Source organism: Dermacentor silvarum, chromosome 2 (genome assembly GCF_013339745.2).
Source record: "Dermacentor silvarum isolate Dsil-2018 chromosome 2, BIME_Dsil_1.4, whole genome shotgun sequence".
Classification (NCBI taxonomy): Eukaryota; Metazoa; Arthropoda; class Arachnida; order Ixodida; family Ixodidae; genus Dermacentor; species Dermacentor silvarum.
The window spans coordinates 12680120-12698783 of NC_051155.1; the positions used below are offsets into that span (position 1 = coordinate 12680120).

The 18664-nt window shown below is 45.5% G+C and overlaps 1 protein-coding gene across 1 annotated transcript in view; it reads left to right on the forward strand.

Annotated features, from left to right (window-relative positions):
• Nucleotides 1-18664, forward strand: part of LOC119441323 (uncharacterized) — a 175015-nt gene that overhangs the window by 9403 nt on the left and 146948 nt on the right. Inside the window, exon 4 of the mRNA XM_049661106.1 lies at nucleotides 7687-7780. Coding sequence (XP_049517063.1) covers nucleotides 7687-7780 — 94 coding nt within the window. The remainder of the gene's footprint in view (nucleotides 1-7686; nucleotides 7781-18664) is intronic.

Consider the following 18664-nt stretch of genomic DNA (forward strand, 5'->3'; position numbering starts at 1 on the left):
GAGCGAGCGGAACGGTGACTTGTTCTTCAAGCACATTCAAGGCAAGGTAACTTATGCTTGAACCGGTGGTATAGCGTTGTGCGTTGAAAGCGTTATCGACTTGGGCCTTATTTCGATGACTGCACCGTGTTGATTTAGAAAGTCCATGCCTAGGATGACATCCCTGTAGCAGTGCTGCAGGATTACGAAGCTCGCCGGGTAAGTGCGGTTGTTTACCGTGACTCGCGCTGTGCAGATTTCAGTCGGCGTTATTAGGTGGCCTCCCGCTGTCCGGATATCGGGTCCTTGCCAGGATGTTTTCACCTTCTTCAACTTGGCGGCAAACGGGCCACTGACGACGGAATAGTCGGCTCCAGTGTCGACGAGAGCGGAGACGTTATGACCATCGATTAGCACGTCTAAGTCGGTAGACCGTCGTCTGGCGTTGCGGTTAAGTCGTGGCGTCGGATCACGGCTGCGTCGGCTTGCTCCGCTGCAGCTACGTCGCGTCGGCAGGTCTTCTTTCGGCGGCGAAGTGTTGTTGTGAAGGCTCTTTCCAGGCGGCGTGCTGATCTCTCGTCGTGAAGATTCGCGAATCTTCTTCGTCGGCGGCGGAGGATCCTCGGAATTGCGTCGTACAGCAACCGCACCTCCATCGGTTGCTGCCTTTAGTTTCCCGGATAGGGGCTCACGGACCGGCCCCGGGCTGGGCCAGTGTATGGTCAGCGCTGCGGCGACAGGTAACGTCCTGGTGACGGCGAGCGTGAGGGTCGTCGTGGTTGCCACTGGGCTCCGGCGAGGTAGTCAGCGATGTCGCCTGGTCGCTCGCCAACCTGTGGACGTGGCGCGTTGACGGCGAACCCTCGTAGGCCCATCTCGCGGTATGGGCATCGGCGGTAGACATGGCCGGCTTCCCCGCAGGGATAGCAGAGCGGGCGGTGGTCGGGGGCGCGCCAAATGTCCGTCTTCCTCTGGTAGCTGTACAGGGCGACGGGTGGGCATGCTGGCGGTGGCGGCGGTGGACGACGGAACTGTGACGTTACGGGGCCCTGGCGCGAGCGCGGAGGGGGGCCTTGACGACGGGCAACGGCGGCGTAGGTCATCGCTTCCGGCTGGGGTGGCGGCGATTCGGGAAGTCCTAGCGATAGGTGGATTTCCTCCCGCACGATATTGGCGATGGAAGCAACTTGAGGCTTCGACGACGGTAGCAACTTCTGCAGCTCTTCGCGTACTATCGCCCTGATGGTGTCTCGCAGGTCATGGGAGAGTCCTAGGACTTCGGCGTACTGTGGCGTCGAATGGCGATTGTATTGCCGGTTGCGCATGTCCAGCGCTTTCTCGATCGTCGTAGCCGCCGAGAGAAAGTCTTGGACTGTCGTTGGTGGATTCCGCACAAGTCCGGCGAATAGCTCCTGCTTAACTCCCCGCATGAGCATGCGAACTTTCTTGTCTTCTGGCATAGCGGGGTCGGCGTGCCAGAATAATCGAGTCATTTCTTCAGTGTACATACCGATGCTCTCATTCGGGAGCTGTACACGGTTTTCCAGCAAGGCTGCAGCTATTTCTTTACGGCCTACGGTAGTGAAGGTGTCCAGGAATGCGGCTCGGAAGAGTTCCCAGGTTGTTAGTGCACGCTCCCTATTCTCGAACCAGGTTCTGGCGCCGTCTTCAAGCGAGAAGTAAACATGGCGCAGCTTCTCGTCGCAGTCCCACTTGTTGAACGTAGCGACCCGGTCGTATGCCTCCAGCCAGCTTACGGGGTCTTCACATGGCGAACCGTGGAAAGTCGGCGGCTCCCTGGGTTGTTGCATAAGATTGCAGATGTTGGCGCAGGGGCTGTCATGGTAGCTGCTGCCGAGGTCGTGACTTTTGTCCTCTTGGTCTTCTCGGGAAGAGGTCCGTACTCCGGGGGTTGGTTTTGTAGCCTGATGCTAGCTCGATGCTCCGGGACAACGTTGGTGCTCTCTTCGGGGTTCGGGCTTGGATCACGGCTTTTCGGGGGCGTCCGCTGCTTGGACACAAAAGCACCTCCACCAGATGTCACGTAGTAGTGATGCTGAAGGAAACAGTCGTAAAACTGTGTATGACGAAACTGATTCTTTATTGGGCGAACCTGTGCCCACAAAAGCAAGCTACACTCAAAGCACAACGAAAGCGGCGAACACAGTCGGCGGTCGTCGAAAATCTGATCAGCGGCGAAACGTGTCGGCTTTTATGCCTGAGTCATCGAAGGTTCCAGATTTAACCCTGATGCCCGCGTGTCTTTCAGAAAGTTCTAGACAATTCGCGTCGCTCATACAATCAGATTACATGAGCGTCGGTGACCACAGACGAAGGATAGAAGCATCGATAACGTTCGAGAAGCTTCCGATGCAGGCACGTCCTGCGCCGAGCGATGACGTTTAACACTTGTTCGCCGGTGGAAAGCGACCACCGGTGAAAGATAAACATGTATACGTGTCATTATATATTACAGCTGAAATGTAAAACATGACAAATGGACCTGTAGAACAACTCAAAGTGATCAATGAATGTTTTCATTGTTATTTTTTGCGCTGCTTATCCCAGGAGAACGGTAGACCAAGACAACGTGTCCGCAAAGGGGTAGTCCGGCGCACAGCATCACTTCCTTGCGTCTAGTTAAATAATACAACCTCCCCCTACGGAAAAAAATGGATAGATACAAAGCAGCGGCAGCCGTATCTAAGAAACCTCCCGACAATATTTTACGTGGCGCATAACATATAAGTGAAGCCCAAAAAGCGAGTACAACAATCTCGTTCAAGTTCGCCATAATAATTTACTTAATTATGTTAGTATGTCGAAGCCCGAAGGCTTTACATTAAAAAAGCGGGCAGTTGATTGCGGCAATGCAAATGTCGAGCTCCTCCATTCGTGAAGGCTGTATTTCAGCGCTTAGTAAGGACGAGGACAAAGAAGGAGACGTACGGACACACATGCGGACACACGTACGGACACCTCCATTCGACGCGTCATGGCCGTCAACGCGCGCTAGGCGTGATCACCAGACAGAACTTGTGTACTCGAATGAGTCCACCATGCATTTATAGAATAAAAGCTTCCCATGAAGAAAACTTCGGAACAAGAAACCAAACGTGCGGTTGGCATTGGAAAGCTTCAAACGTGGCCGCTGCGAGAAGAAACGTAGGTGGGAGGTAGAAAAATATGTCCTTTAAGCAGCGGGTGTAATAAAATAAATGCTAATAAACTAACTGAATCGAGATCGCATACGGCGACAAGGTAAACCAAGCGATGATGTTATAGAAGACGCACTGGCTACACGTGAGTAATTGTATGTAACAAAACACGGACGGCAAGGTTTTGGACACTTTCGAGAACTTGCGATAAGGAACTCCAGACACAGGCGCGGATCCAGGGGGATGTCCGGATGACCTGACCCCCCCCCCCCCCCCTCAGATTTCTGCATCGCCCCCTCGCTGACAGGGGGATGGCCCTGTCGCACAAAAAAAATATGGCCACCAGCATTCTTCAAAAGTATTTTTTGCGAGTACCAGTGGTAGCAGCCATGAAGAAGTAAAGCTAGCTCACTCACAAGCTTAGTTGTATTCCGTAGGGGTGTGGTGTCGCGAAGTTGCCGTAGTTATTTTTTCTCATGAACACCTTGGACCTCCTGGCGCCGGCCGTGCGTCGAATGAACGAGTGAACGTCCCTTTTGCCAAGCACGCCGATGTGCGCGCGAGCGCCTTCGCACCTGATTAACTTAGCTCCCCCTCGGGGAGTCATCGGTTGCCTCATTGGATGTCATCGGTTCCGCGACCAACCTGCTTAATGAAAGAGATCTCTCGCTGAAGTGTTTATATATAAATAATAACAACTAACAGCTAAACTAAGAACTACTGATAGGCAACATTCTTTAAACTGTGATCACAGTTACACGTTGACAATATCCAGCACGAGGACAGTACCGTTCGTACGCTACAAGTTTTTCATTGTAACTTCGCAGTTTTATTGTCGTACATTAAGAATAGGAGGCTCAAACCCGCCGGATCCTTTTATCTGACTGGGCGTTCTCGCGGAGCATGGGCGAAGCGTTCTCGCGCGAGCGTGACGTCAACGGCCAACGCGAGCGCGTGGGCCTAGGATGGCGTCGCGTGGTTAGAGAAACAGGAGCAGATGCGCACCTTGTGTAAAAGGATGACGTCGAGTGGGAAACAAAACATGAAGACGCTGGCTCGCGCTCTCGGCTAACACGCCACATCCTTCTTCTTGTAGGTGGCGTCGTGAGTCTTCATACGCGGTGATTCGCATATCGTAAACACCCAGCGTAGTGGTTGCCGCGTTGGAGCGGGGCGTTACGCCCGTATTCAAGAACGTTCCTCTAGTCAACACAGCACCTCGACTCAAGAGGAAAGATAGCACCGCCATCCCTCCAAAGAAGTAGTCACTGAGCTTCATGACCATTCACGGGAATTCTTTAGAATTGTCGCGTCTTTATCAGTCGAGAGGCGGCGCTGTGCTCAACAAGGTGGAGTGCAGGAATAGCTTAGAGTCGAGGGCTGTTTCAGAATAGGGTAGTTAGTCCTCCAAAGCAAACGAAGGTGTCTCAGCCGAACACAAGGATCTTCTTAAGGAAATCAAGGTATCCCAATACAACTCCAAAAACGGACGCGTGCTTACGCATTTATAACGAACCTGCCACAGATCATCCCAAATTTTATTTTAATAAACAATACAGGCTAGATATACGGCGTGTTCAAAATTAAGCTTTATGGTTTTCTTAAAATTAGGCACTGGGAGGCGCGTGAAGAACACTTGCGCAAATAAGTTATGTGGCCAGGGGGACACAAAGTGAGAAGATAATTATTGCTGTTTGCAGCCGAATCAACTAAAATTGAATAATTAACTTTTTATTCACTGCAGTAAGTGTGTATGTTTGCATTCAAAATTTAGAGGCAGTCATGTTTCTACACAGTTTCACTTGGAAGAATTCTTCTAGCGTGTCTGTGCTACGAGATATCCAACTCCAAATTTTAATTGTCCGCACGATTACGCATGCAACTTGCAAGAGAGTGAGGATCGGCGCAAAGCTCCTCCCTGATTTGACGCGGCTGTTGCGTGAGGCGTTGAGTCTGACAACGGGGTGGAGGCATTGGCAAAGATAATAACTGTCCCCCTTCCCCTCACGGCTGGCAAAATGAAAAAAAAATATCGAAGAACCCGTAACCGCTGTTGTAACACGTGACCGCGCAGCCTGTAAATATGGCGGCAGCTGCCATGCCGAGATAATGGTGCGAGCGGAGAAGCCGGAGGGCAGTGCGTGTGCGTAATGGTGACTAGACGACCGGGCATGGTCCTTGCCTGGGCTACGCAAATAAAGTGACTGCTGATTTTCAAGTATGGTAAGTTTTATTGAAATCAAGAGCACCAACTGCACCATCAACAGCAGAAACCTTTTTAGCTATGCTAACGAATATTTCATACTGCCGCTTTAAGTTTGGTGTTGTCATGCACAAATCTCATGACAACACTTCACCCATCAAGATGTGAATGCCCTAAAAATGTTCAAAATGCCTCCCTTCCACAGCAACACAAAGCATAAACCGCTCTCGCGTCGACTCGATAACTCTGCGCAGTACAACAATTGAAATTTGGAGTCGGATATATCGGAGCACGGACACGCTAGAATAATTCTTCCGACTGATACTGTGTAGAAACATGACTGCCTCTAAGTTTTCAATACAACCATACCGACTTACTGCAGTCTACAAAAAATAATTGTTCAATTTTAGGTAATTGGGCTGCTCACAGCGATAATTATCATCTCACTTTGTTCTCCCCTGGCCACATAACTTATTTGTACCGGTGGTCTTCGCGTGCCTCCCAGTGCCTAATTTTAAGAAAACCATAAAGCTTAGTTTTGAACACCCTGTATTATCACGCACAGCCGCCATGCACATGGCTGTATTGGGTAACGTCCTTTTCCTATAAGCTCGGAGAAACCGATACCTGGCTTCGCTACAGGTCTTCTTCCTCTTTCTGGGGTTTTTTCACGTGCCAAAACCAGTTCTGATTATGAGGCACGCCATAGTGGAAGGCTCCGGATTAATTTTGACCACCTGGGTTTCTTTAACGTGCACTACAACGGAAGCACGCGGGCGTGTTTGCATTTCGCCTCCATCGAAATACGGCCGCGGCGGCCGGGATTCGATCCCGCGATCTCGTGCTCAGCAGCGCAACGCCTGAACTGACTCAGCCACCACGGCGGGCTACAGGTGTTGCTCTAGCCGTATAAAACGCGGGTTTGTCGTGAGCAGAAACGGTGAATTTCGGTAAATAAGAAAGGCTACTATCATCATCATCATCAGTGACAGAAGCTGACCACCCCCCCCCCCCCCCCCCTCTGAGAAAAAACCTGCATCCGCCCATGTCCAGACAGAACTGGTGTACTCGAAGATTGACCCCACCATGGATTTATAAAATAAAAGCTTCCCATGAAGAAAATTTCGGAACCAGAAACGAAACATGCGGTTGGCATTGGTAAATTGAAAACTTAACAAACATATTCCAAAAATGTTGTTTGTGATGTGCATACCGAGATATCTACACGAGGAAGAAGTTACCAGAGGTGTGTCGTTGAGGTTGTAAGTGGGAGTGTGAATTTAATAAGGAATAAGGAAGCTTATGTATGCCTCTTTGCAAAGGGAAAACAACAATAGGTTTATTGATTAGCTGATATAAGATGCAAACGTCAGCGAACAATTTATTAAAATCTCTGTTGCTCTCACAAAAAGAGTTCACCTACTTGAAAACTGTATATATAATTTAGCAGTTTTTTTCTTTACGCTGGTTTTACATTTTAATCAGAAATTCCTTTTATTCAGTAGCTTAGATTTTTATCCAGTAGCGCTCATTTTATTTTTTTCCATTCTATTTTCCTGTATTCTCCTTAATCTTAGCCTCGCTCTTCGTTCTCAGTCCTAGGTCGGTAACTTCAACTCTTTCAGCCATCCGTCAAGGTTCGGAATGGCGCGGCGGGCCACGAACATTCCTGTTCTCTTTTATTTTTCTTTATTTTCCGTTACCTTCCAACGGAGAGCGCCTTATGTATAGTCGTCTTGGTCGTCTGAAGAAATCTTTTCTCTTTACTACCCCCCTCCCACCCCCGTCTATCTGTTGTGGCGTTGTCTCTGTTCTACGCCTTCCCCCTTCGCTTCAGTGCAGATATATTTGGCGTCGTGCAACATAAGCATTTCATTGTAAGTTAGCGTTAGGCTTGTCTCACATTCTTGTCCCTTCTATTTGCTGTTTTTTGTTTCGGAAATATGCACCAATAGCACAGCAGAAACCTCTTCTTCAACATAGCGCCACTTCTATTTTTCCCGATTCTTTCTGCAGGGAGGAATTTACACCTACTGCGCCTGTTGGTCTGAAAAAATCATGTGGCATAAAAAAAAAGAAAAAAACGCGCACGACAGAGCTTTCAGGGAAAGGCTCCTAAGATTATAGCGAAGCTGGCCGCTGGAGACACTAAGGATAAATTGGCCGCTATATTTTTCCCGGGGCACTACTTAAAAGATATATTGAAGTGTTCAAAGCTTACTGCGCACGTGCCCCATATCGAAGAAAACGCATTGAGCACGAAAACTTTCTCTGCGAGCCACAACTAATGTTGGTTGGTTGCACGCGCTTGCGTTCACTGCCGGATTGGTGCATTATGTTGCGCAGGATATCGAACAGCAAGAAATACTCATGCGACCTGCTGACACCTTTCCCACACGGCAAGCCCCTGATGTCAAAGGGATACGTTTACTACGCAGCGGTAAGTGAGGACCACCACGACGCATGAAATTTTTGGCAAAAGAAAGCTGGGATTTAATGTCTTGGCCTAGTATACATTCATGGCGGCGGGTTTGGGCGCACACACTAGATGACGAAAATGACTGAACAGACTGACAGAAGCACAGATTTCTGACTTCCCTTTTCCAAGAACCAGCAACTTCCAGTGCTTCCCAGAGCGTAAGCAGCGTTGACACTGGACGGAACACTTGGGCTCGCTGGGACTCATTAGAACGCCATAATATAAAAAGAAAATAAATATGAGATTCGACAGGGTGAGCGCAATGTAACTGTTATTGAGCCTGTCGTTCCATACGAATTTCAGACCGTAGGCCACATAACGCAAAATGTAAATCAATGTGGCATTAGACAGAGTGATCGCAATCTAACCCTTACATGAATATTATGTTTATGGTGAACCCTTTGTTGGACAGCGGGGCATATACGTCCCACTTTCCATTCCACGTTCTCGGTCCTGTCGCTCCTTAAGAGAGCTCGCTATACCACATACAAGCCACTAACTCTATCTATTGAGTATACCACAACATTCTGTGTGCATTTTCATACCGTTTACGCTAAGTGGAAGCACGCAACAAGACAAGTAGCACTTTTTGTTTTTTCATGTCCGCTTTTCCGTTTTTCTGTGTTTTTGTGAGCTACTTTCAAGCAAGAAAAAAATGTCTAGTGAGTAAATCTTGTGTTTCTTGCACTACAGTAACCACTTACAAACAAACTGTCAGCTATAATTTGTGATGTTTAGCGTGCATAGATAAACGGAACGTTTTTTACGAAAACCAGTGTTATTAACCTGTTCCAGGTTAGGCTTAGCGTATAGCGTGCGGGCTGTTCGGTCCGTACTGATTGCTTCTATGTTTTCGTAAAGATAAGAAGAAGCGTCTCACTGCGCAAGGAGCACTTTAATAATTCTGGAGCTTGCCAGAGAACTCTAACAACAGTGATGATGAGCATCATTCGGAGAACCTTCAGGATGGTTCTCCGGAAGCATCGATTCTCCGGAAACACTCACCAGCCAAACTTGACAGGCACGCGATGACGGTGTTACTGGTGCTCAACGAGCAAAAAAAAAGTCCTCACGAAGTACATGTGCAGTGTGTGCAACGTTCCTCTGTGTGTAATTTGCTTCGCACCATTTTACAAAAAATCTGAACCGCCTCAAGCGGACCGCGGGACATGTGAGTCCCACTTGATCAAAGTGACCTAACTGAAAAGTGGGACATATAGGTCCCACTTTTTTTCGCAATAAAACACTTTTCGGCATTCGGATTGGTTTTTATGGAATCAAGAAGTGATCAATAGCTCGCTAAAAATCTCTCACACAAGATAACAATTGTTTCCTCGTTGTGCCCAACAAGGGGTTATGGTGAACAATTTCAGACAATAGGATTTGCGGCCTCTAAGCGCGCTATGGAAATAAACAAGAGGTGGGGACAACCTGAGTACACGCTACTGCCCTCAAAACCACTGTCAAGGCGATATCACGCATGATATCCCGTGTTACATCCAAGAATAGAGGCATAAGGAAGGGGACACCCTCAGACTGGTCAAAAGCCTGGTGGTGAGCAGAATCACATACAGCCTGCCCTACTACCATCTCACAGTATCCGAGACGAAACAGGCCGACACGCTCTTCAGGATTGTTTTCAAGACCACTCTCCACCTGCCGATGAGTACATCGACTGAGAAATTATAGCGCTGGGGTTACACAATACCCTCAGCGAACTCACAGAAGCCCTTCACGTCTCACAACAACAGAGACTTGCGCGGACTCACACGGGCTGGCAGGTCCTACAAATCTTGGGCTTCAAAGCCACAATACGAACCCGAGAAACCTGCACGATACATCGTCACGTCCAGCACAGGTATCACATTGCCCCAATACCACGCAACATGGACCCTAACCGACACTCCAGAAGGCGGAAAGCGAGGGCCCAGTACATTCAGCTTCCATACCACGGCCCGTTTTACGGACGCCGCTAGAATAAGGGGGCAGTGGCAGTGGTCTGAGACCGCCAAGGCCACGTCACCTCCAGTGCATCGACCCGCCCCTGCACGATCACGGAAGCCGAAGAGCTGGCCATCGCGTTAGCCATCCGCGAAGGCCAACACGCAAACGAACCACTGACGATCCTCACGGATTCCCAGCAGGCCTGCCGCAACTTCCTAGAGGGAAGAATCGCAAGACCTGCGGCACAAGTCCTAGCCCAAATGCCCAAGGAGGACACTGACGACAACACCAGCCAAACCATCATTTGGATAAAGGGCCACGCTGCCATCATGGGTAACCTGTATGCCGACAGAGCAGCTCGAGAATTTGCACATAACCGAGCACTCATCACGCCGACTGCAGATGACCCTGACTCAGTTGACCCCGAGTATTCAGCAATCCTGAACTACCACAGAGGGAGTCGCTTTCAAGACATTTAATGTTTATTTGAGTGTATGGGTCGCATAATGCACTGACGTATTCTAATTTCGGTCTGATTAAGGAATAATAGCATAGTAGTTTAACATTGCATGGGGTTTGAAATTTGTGTTTTAGGAAGCAGAGCTTTCGAAAAGCAGATGAGCAAATATTGCTAACATGAATATTCTAGCATAAGTTAGTTGTTAATGTAACACCTAAGTATTTGTAATTTTTAACTTTTTCGAATGACAATGGGGCAAGTCTCTGTGTAAAAGACAGGGGTGTTTTTTTACGTGTTATAGGGAGGAATACAGTTTTGTCGGTGTTAACAACCATCCCGCAATCTTTGCACCACTTCAATATGGTATTCAGGTTCTTATTTAGCTCAATTTGATCATCGGGACAAAAAATTTCTTTTAACAATATGGAGTCATCTGCAAACAGCCGGATTTGCACACCAGGAGTTATAACATTTACAATATCGTTAATATAAACCAAGAAGAGCAGGGGGTCATGTGGTACCCCTGACGTGACTGGGAGATTGCCAGAAAGTTGTCCTCCAATGTCAGTGTGTTGCTTCCTGTTAGGCAGGTATGCGGAAATCCAGTTGCTAAAGATTTCAGGGATGCCAAGGATTCTAAGATTTAAAATTACTTTATCATGCGGGACCTTATCAAAAGCTTTACTAAAGTCAAGAAATATTACGTCTATTTGGCCGTTACGATCAAGAGATAAAGCCAACGAGTCAAGTACCGTTATTAGTTGGGTTACCGTAGAATAGATTTTTCGAAAGCCGTTAATGCAGCATTATTTTACAAAAATTTGTGTTTACAATTAGCAATATTATGTTCTACAAGTTTGCGGCATTGGGAGGTTTGTGATATCGGTCGATAATTCTGCATAAGTAACCGGTCACCTTTCTATACACAGGGACAACCCGGGCAGTGTTCCAGTCATTTGGCAATTGTACTGTCATGAGTGAGACACGGAATAAAATCACAAGAAATTTGGCAAGTAGTTCAGCATATCGCTTGAGAAATGCGTTAGGAATTTCGTTCGGACCACATGCGGTCTTCGTTTTCAAGCTAAGCAGCATATTAGATACACCAGCATAAGATATAAAATTTCTGTTAAGTAGGGCAATGTGACGTCGCACGCGCACACCGTTGAACCAGAGAAGACACTTTGAAAGTAATTCTTGAAGTGCTGAGAAATAACACTCCGATCTGTCATTGCATTACCGTCAACTCATATTTGCGAAACTGGTTTCTTCTTTCCTTATACGTACTGCCAGAACTCAGCAGGGTCATTTTTTTATGGAGTTAGGAAGCGATATCTTGAAATAGCAATCTTTCGTGGTGTGAACTGCACGTGCGAGGTTGTCTTGCATCTCTTTTATTTTGTTGCACTGCGCATGCTTGTTTTTGAATCTTTTTATTCTGCGTTTCATATTCGAATTCATCAAAGGCGTTTGTTTGTTAATTTTTTGAGTTTGTTTGGGATGAAGTTAACCACACAATAATGGCATATTTCCTTGAACTTATTCCAAAGTAATTGAATATCAGTGTCGTAAACATATCGCTACTAGCGGTAGCGATATGTTTACGAGATGGCGATTGGAGAGCCCTTGCTCGACTTTCACATTATAATCAGAAAAATCTCGACTGATGCATTTTGTACACGAGTTGGTTCTCGCACTACCTGCACCAAGTTGTATCGTAAAACAATTTCAAAATATAAGGTTAACATGTTTGTTATGTTGACTACTGGCAATAAGGCGCTCCGAATCGACTCCCGGCAGGTTAAAGTCACCCAAGCATAAATATTTTGCTTCTTTCAGGCATGGACATTTATTTATTTTATTTTATTCAATACTACCGGCCGCCTTTTGGTAGCCAAGACAGGAGTGGGTACACGCGGTTAACAATATCTTGGTACATCAATTCAATATTCAGTCTCTCTAATATATCTGGTGGGGCATCCGGAGGTCTATAAAAAGCGTATAACGTAAAACTATGACCCCAGTAAGAGATTTTACCGCGCAGGCATTCGAGGTCGGTAAGGTCATCCAGCAAAACAGCCTGAACGCTATCTTTAATTAAAAACGCTACACCACCACCACTAGTGGGCTGGTCCTTACGATAAACTTTATGAGGAGGAGGAAAAATGTCGTTATCGCATATTTCCTCGTTCAGCCAGGTCACTGTTAAAACAGTTACATGAGGATCGTGTAGAAGTAGCAAGGTGTCTCAGGTCTCGGTTTGTTTTATTGCGATAGCAATTATATTATGGACACTTCAACAGGATTTCTGCCGTCGGCGTCGCCGTCGCCGTCGTCGTCGCCGTATGCGCGAGCGAAAGAGCGCGGGGGACGCGCGCTATCACGGATGGCGAACTCCCACGCGCGCTATCACGGAGAGCGAACGCACGGTGGAAAGCGAACGCAACCTTTGCCCGAAAGGGTGTGGGGGTATGGGAGGGAGGGAGGCGGGGCGGCGCTGTGCTCCGGCACCAAAGGCGTATCTTGCCACTCAATCTCCCACGCAAAAATAAGAAACGGGAAGAGGGGGGGGGGGGGGGCAGCTTCTCCTCTGCCAACAACTTCTCCTTTGCCCGGCGGTGCCGATCGCCCGCACCGTCTCTTATCTCCACACGGCTCTGACCTCTGTATGCTCTGTGCATTCGCAGCTCAGTTTCCGTTGAAGCGATAGACCGCGCGAACCTGCGCTTGCCGCCAGCGTTTTGACGGTCGTTGGCTGCGGTCATTCAGTGTGATCTAGTCATGTTTGCTTGTGCGCGCTGGCACCACGATTGTAAATTCAGTTTGTAAGCCAATGTGTATAAGTTTATGCAGCCGATAAAACTACTATCCCTACTCCGAATTGCCCTCTACTAATTTGCTATCGCAATCGATGCTTCGCCTTTCGGGCGAAACTGCGACATTTTTTTTTGACACTGCAAGCATTTATATTCAACATTCGGATCCGTTATATGAGCCTCACAGGCATCGTGTTCATCGCGACGGCATTAAACAGGGTGAGCACTATCTACTTGTTACATGACTAGTAGTTTATGGTGAAAAATTTCAGACAATAGGATTTGTGGCCTCTAAGCGCGATATGGCAATAAAAAGAGGAGCGGACAATCTTAGTGCTATGAACATGCTACTGCGCTAGTCAATTCATACTGAATAATTCCAGATGAAAAACTTAGTGGCAACATAGCGCAAAGTAGAAATACATATGGCATTAGACAGGGTGAGCGCAATCTATAGCTTACTTGACTAGTCTGTTTATGGTGAATCATTTCAGACAATAGGATTTGTGGCCTCTAAGCGTGATCTGGAAATAAAAAGAGGAGGGGACAATCAGAGTGCTAAGCACATGCTCCTGCGCTTGTCAATTCATAGTGAATAATTTAGTTAAAAAAATTCGTGGTGACATAGCGCTCATCCTGTCTAATGCCGTATGTATTTCTACTTTGCGCTACCTATAAGTTACATGACTAGTCTGTTTATGGTGAATCATTTCAGACAATTGGATTGGTGGGCTCTAAGCGTGATATGGCAATAAAAAGAGGAGCGGACAATCTTAGTGCTATGAACATGCTACTGCGCTAGTCAATTCATACTGAATAATTCCAGATGAAAAACTTAGTGGCGACATAGCGCAAAGTAGAAATACATATGGCATTAGACAGGGTGAGCGCTATCTATAGGTTATATGACTAGTCTGTTTATGGTGAATCCTTTGCAGACAATAGGGTTTCTGGCCTCTCAGCGTGATATGGAAATAAAAAGAGGAGGGGGCAATCTGAGTGCTACAGACATGCTACTGCACTACTCAATTCATATTGAATAATGTTGGAGCATAAAATTCGTGCCGACATAGCGCAAAGTAGAAGTATATATGGCATTAGACAGGGTGAGCGCTACCTATTGGTTGCATGACTGGTCTGTTTACGCTGAATCATTTAAGACAATAGGGTTTGTGGACTCTAAGCGTAATGTGGAAATAAAAAGAGGTGGGGACAATCTGAGTGCCATGCAGATGCTACTGCGCTACTCAGTTCATATTGAATAATTTCAGATCATACCATTCGTGGCGACATAGCGCAAAATAGAGAAATATATGGCATTAGAAAGTGTGAGCGCTATCTATTGGTTACGTGGCTAGCCTGTTTATGGGCAATCATTTCAGACAATATGGTATGAAGACGCTGAGTTTGTGGACGTTTGTGGACGCTAACAAGAAGAGGAGGGGACAATCTGAGTGCCATGCACATGCTACTGCGCAAGTGAATTCATATTGAATAATTTCAGATCATAACATTCGTGGCGACATATCACAAAGTAGAAATAAATATGGCATTAGACAGGGCGAGCACTATCTATTGGTTGCATGACTGGTCTGTTTACGGTGAATCATTTCTGACAATAGGGTTTGTGGACTCTCAGCGTGATATGGAAATAAAAAGAGGAGGGGACAATCTGAGTGCTATGCACATGCTACTGCGCTAGTCAATTCATATTGTATAATTTCAGATCATAACATTCGTGGCGATATAGAGCAAAGGATAAATAGATATGGCATTAGACAGGGTGAGCGCTAATATTAGTCTGTTTATGGTGAATCAATTCATTCAATAGGTTTGTGTCCTTTAAGCGTTATACGGAAATAAAAAGAGGAGGGGACAATCTGAGTGCTAAGTACATGCTCCTGCGCTAGTGAATTCATACGCAATAATTTCAGATCATAACATTCGTGACGACATAGCGTAAAGTAGAAGTACATATGGCATTAAAGAGTGTGAGCGATATCTATTGGTTACATGACTAGCCTGTTTATGGTTAATCATTTCAGACAATAGGGTTTGCGGCCTCTAAGCGTGATACCGAAACAAAAAGTGGAGAGGATAATCTGAGTGCCATGCACATGCTACTGCGCTAGTCAATTCATATTGAATAATTTCAGATCATAACATTCGTGGCGACATATCACAAAGTAGAAATACATATGGCATTAGACAGGGCGAGCACTATCTATTGGTTGCATGACTGGTCTGTTTACGGTGAATCATTTAAGACAATAGGGTTTGTGGACTCTAAGCGTGATGTGGAAATAAAAAGAGGAGGGGACAATCTGAGTGCCATGCGGATGCTACTGCGCTACTCAATTCATATTGAATAATTTTAGATCACAACATTCGTGACGACATAGCGCAAACTAGAAATACATATGGCATTAGACAGGGCGAGCACTTTTATTGGTTACATGACTAGTCTGTTTATGGTGAACCATTTCAGACAGTAGATTTGTGGACTCTAAGCGTGATGTGGAAATAAAAAGAGGAGGGGACAATCTCAGTGCTATGCACATGCTACTGCGCTATTCAAGTCATATTGAATAATTTCAGATGATGGCATTCATGGAGACATAGCGCAAACTAGAAATACATATGGCATTAGACAGGGCGAGCACTTTTATTGGTTACATGACTAGTCTGTTTATGGTGAACCATTTCAGACAGTAGATTTGTGGACTCTAAGCGTGATGTGGAAATAAAAAGAGGAGGGGACAATCTCAGTGCTATGCACATGCTACAGCGCTATTCAAGTCATATTGAATAATTTCAGATGATGGCATTCATGGAGACATAGCGCAAACCAGAAATACATATGGCATTAGACAGGGCGAGCACTTTTATTGGTTACATGACTAGTCTGTTTATGGTGAACCATTTCAGACAGTAGATTTGTGGACTCTAAGCGTGATGTGGAAATAAAAAGAGGAGGGGACAATCTGAGTGTTATGCACACGCTACTGCGCTAGTCAATTATACTGACAAATTTCAGATCATATAATTCGTGGCGACATATCTCAAAGTAGAAATACATATGGCATTAGACCGGGTCAGCGCAATTATTAGTTGCATGACTAGTCTCTTTATGGTGAATCAGTTCAGACAATAGGGTTTGTGGACTCTAAGCGTGAAATGGAAATAAAATTAGGAGGGAACAATCTGAGTGCTATGCACATGCACTCAATTCATATTGTGTAATTTAATATCATAACATTCGCGACGACATAGCGCAAAATTGAAATATATATGGCATTAGAAAGTGTGAGCACTATCTATTGGTTACATGACTAGTCTGTATGTAGTGAATCATTACAGACAATAGGGTTTCTGGCCTCTCAGCGTGATATGGAAATAAAAAGAGGAGGGGGCAATCTGAGTGCTACAGACATGCTACTGCACTACTCAATTCATATTGAATAATTTTGGAGCATAAAATTCGTGCCGACATAGCGCAAAGTAGAAGTATATATGGCATTAGACAGGGTGAGCGCTACCTATTGGTTGCATGACTGGTCTGTTTATGGGCAATCATTTCAGACAATATGGTATGAAGACGCTGAGTTTGTGGACGTTTGTGGACGCTAACAAGAAGAGGAGGGGACAATCTGAGTGCCATGCACATGCTACTGCGCTAGTGAATTCATATTGAATAATTTCAGATCATAACATTCGTGGCGACATATCACAAAGTAGAAATAAATATGGCATTAGACAGGGCGAGCACTATCTATTGGTTGCATGACTGGTCTGTTTACGGTGAATCATTTCTGACAATAGGGTTTGTGGACTCTAAGCGTGATATGGAAATAAAAAGAGGAGGGGACAATCTGGGTGCAATGCACATGCTACTGCGCTAGTCAATTCATATTGTATAATTTCAGATCATAACATGCGTGGCGATATAGAGCAAAGGATAAATAGATATGGCATTAGACAGGGTGAGCGCTAATATTAGTCTGTTTATGGTGAATCAATTCATTCAATAGGTTTGTGTCCTTTAAGCGTTATATGGAAATAAAAAGAGGAGGGGACAATCTGAGTGCTAAGTACATGCTCCTGCGCTAGTGAATTCATACGGAATAATTTCAGATCATAACATTCGTGACGACATAGCGTAAAGTAGAAGTACATATGGCATTAAAGAGTGTGAGCGATATCTATTGGTTACATGACTAGCCTGTTTATGGTTAATTATTTCAGACAATAGGGCTTGGGGCCTCTAAGCGTGATAGCGAAACAAAAAGTGGAGAGGATAATCTGAGTGCCATGCACATGCTACTGCGCTAGTCAATTCATATTGAATAATTTCAGATCATAACATTCGTGGCGACATATCACAAAGTAGAAATACATATGGCATTAGACAGGGCGAGCACTATCTATTGGTTGCATGACTGGTCTGTTTACGGTGAATCATTTAAGACAATAGGGTTTGAGGACTCTAAGCGTGATATGGAAATAAAAAGAGGAGGGGAAAATCTGAGTGTTATGCACAAGCTATTGCGCTAGTCAATTCATACTGACAAATATCAGATCATAACATTCGTTGCGACATAGCGCAAAGTAGAAATACATATGGCATTAGACCGGGTCAGTGCTATTATTAGTTGCATGACTACTCTCTTTATGGTGAATCAGTTCAGACAATAGGGTTTGTGGACTCTAAGCGTGAAATGGAAATAAAATTAGGAGGGAACAATCTGAGTGCTATGCACATGCACTCAATTCATATTGTATAATTTAATATCATAACATTCGCGACGACATAGCGCAAAATTGAAATATATATGGCATTAGAAAGTGTGAGCACTATCTATTGGTTACATGACTAGTCTGTGTGTAGTGAATCATTACAGACAATAGGGTTTCTGGCCTCTCAGCGTGATATGGAAATAAAAAGAGGAGGGGGCAATCTGAGTGCTACAGACATGCTACTGCACTACTCAATTCATATTGAATAATTTTGGAGCATAAAATTCGTGCCGACATAGCGCAAAGTAGAAGTATATATGGCATTAGACAGGGTGAGCGCTACCTATTGGTTGCATGACTGGTCTGTTTACGCTGAATCATTTAAGACAATAGGGTTTGTGGACTCTAAGCGTAATGTGGAAATAAAAAGAGGTGGGGACAATCTGAGTGCCATGCAGATGCTACTGCGCTACTCAGTTCATATTGAATAATTTCAGATCATACCATTCATGGCGACATAGCGCAAAATAGAGAAATATATGGCATTAGAAAGTGCGAGCGCTATCTATTGGTTACATGGCTAGCCTGTTTATGGGCAATCATTTCAGACAATATGGTATGAAGACGCTGAGTTTGTGGACGTTTGTGGAGGCTAACAAGAAGAGGAGGGGACAATCTGAGTGCCATGCACATGCTACTGCGCTAGTGAATTCATATTGAATAATTTCAGATCATAACATTCGTGGCGACATATCACAAAGTAGAAATAAATATGGCATTAGACAGGGCGAGCACTATCTATTGGTTGCATGACTGGTCTGTTTACGGTGAATCATTTCTGACAATAGGGTTTGTGGACTCTAAGCGTGATATGGAAATAAAAAGAGG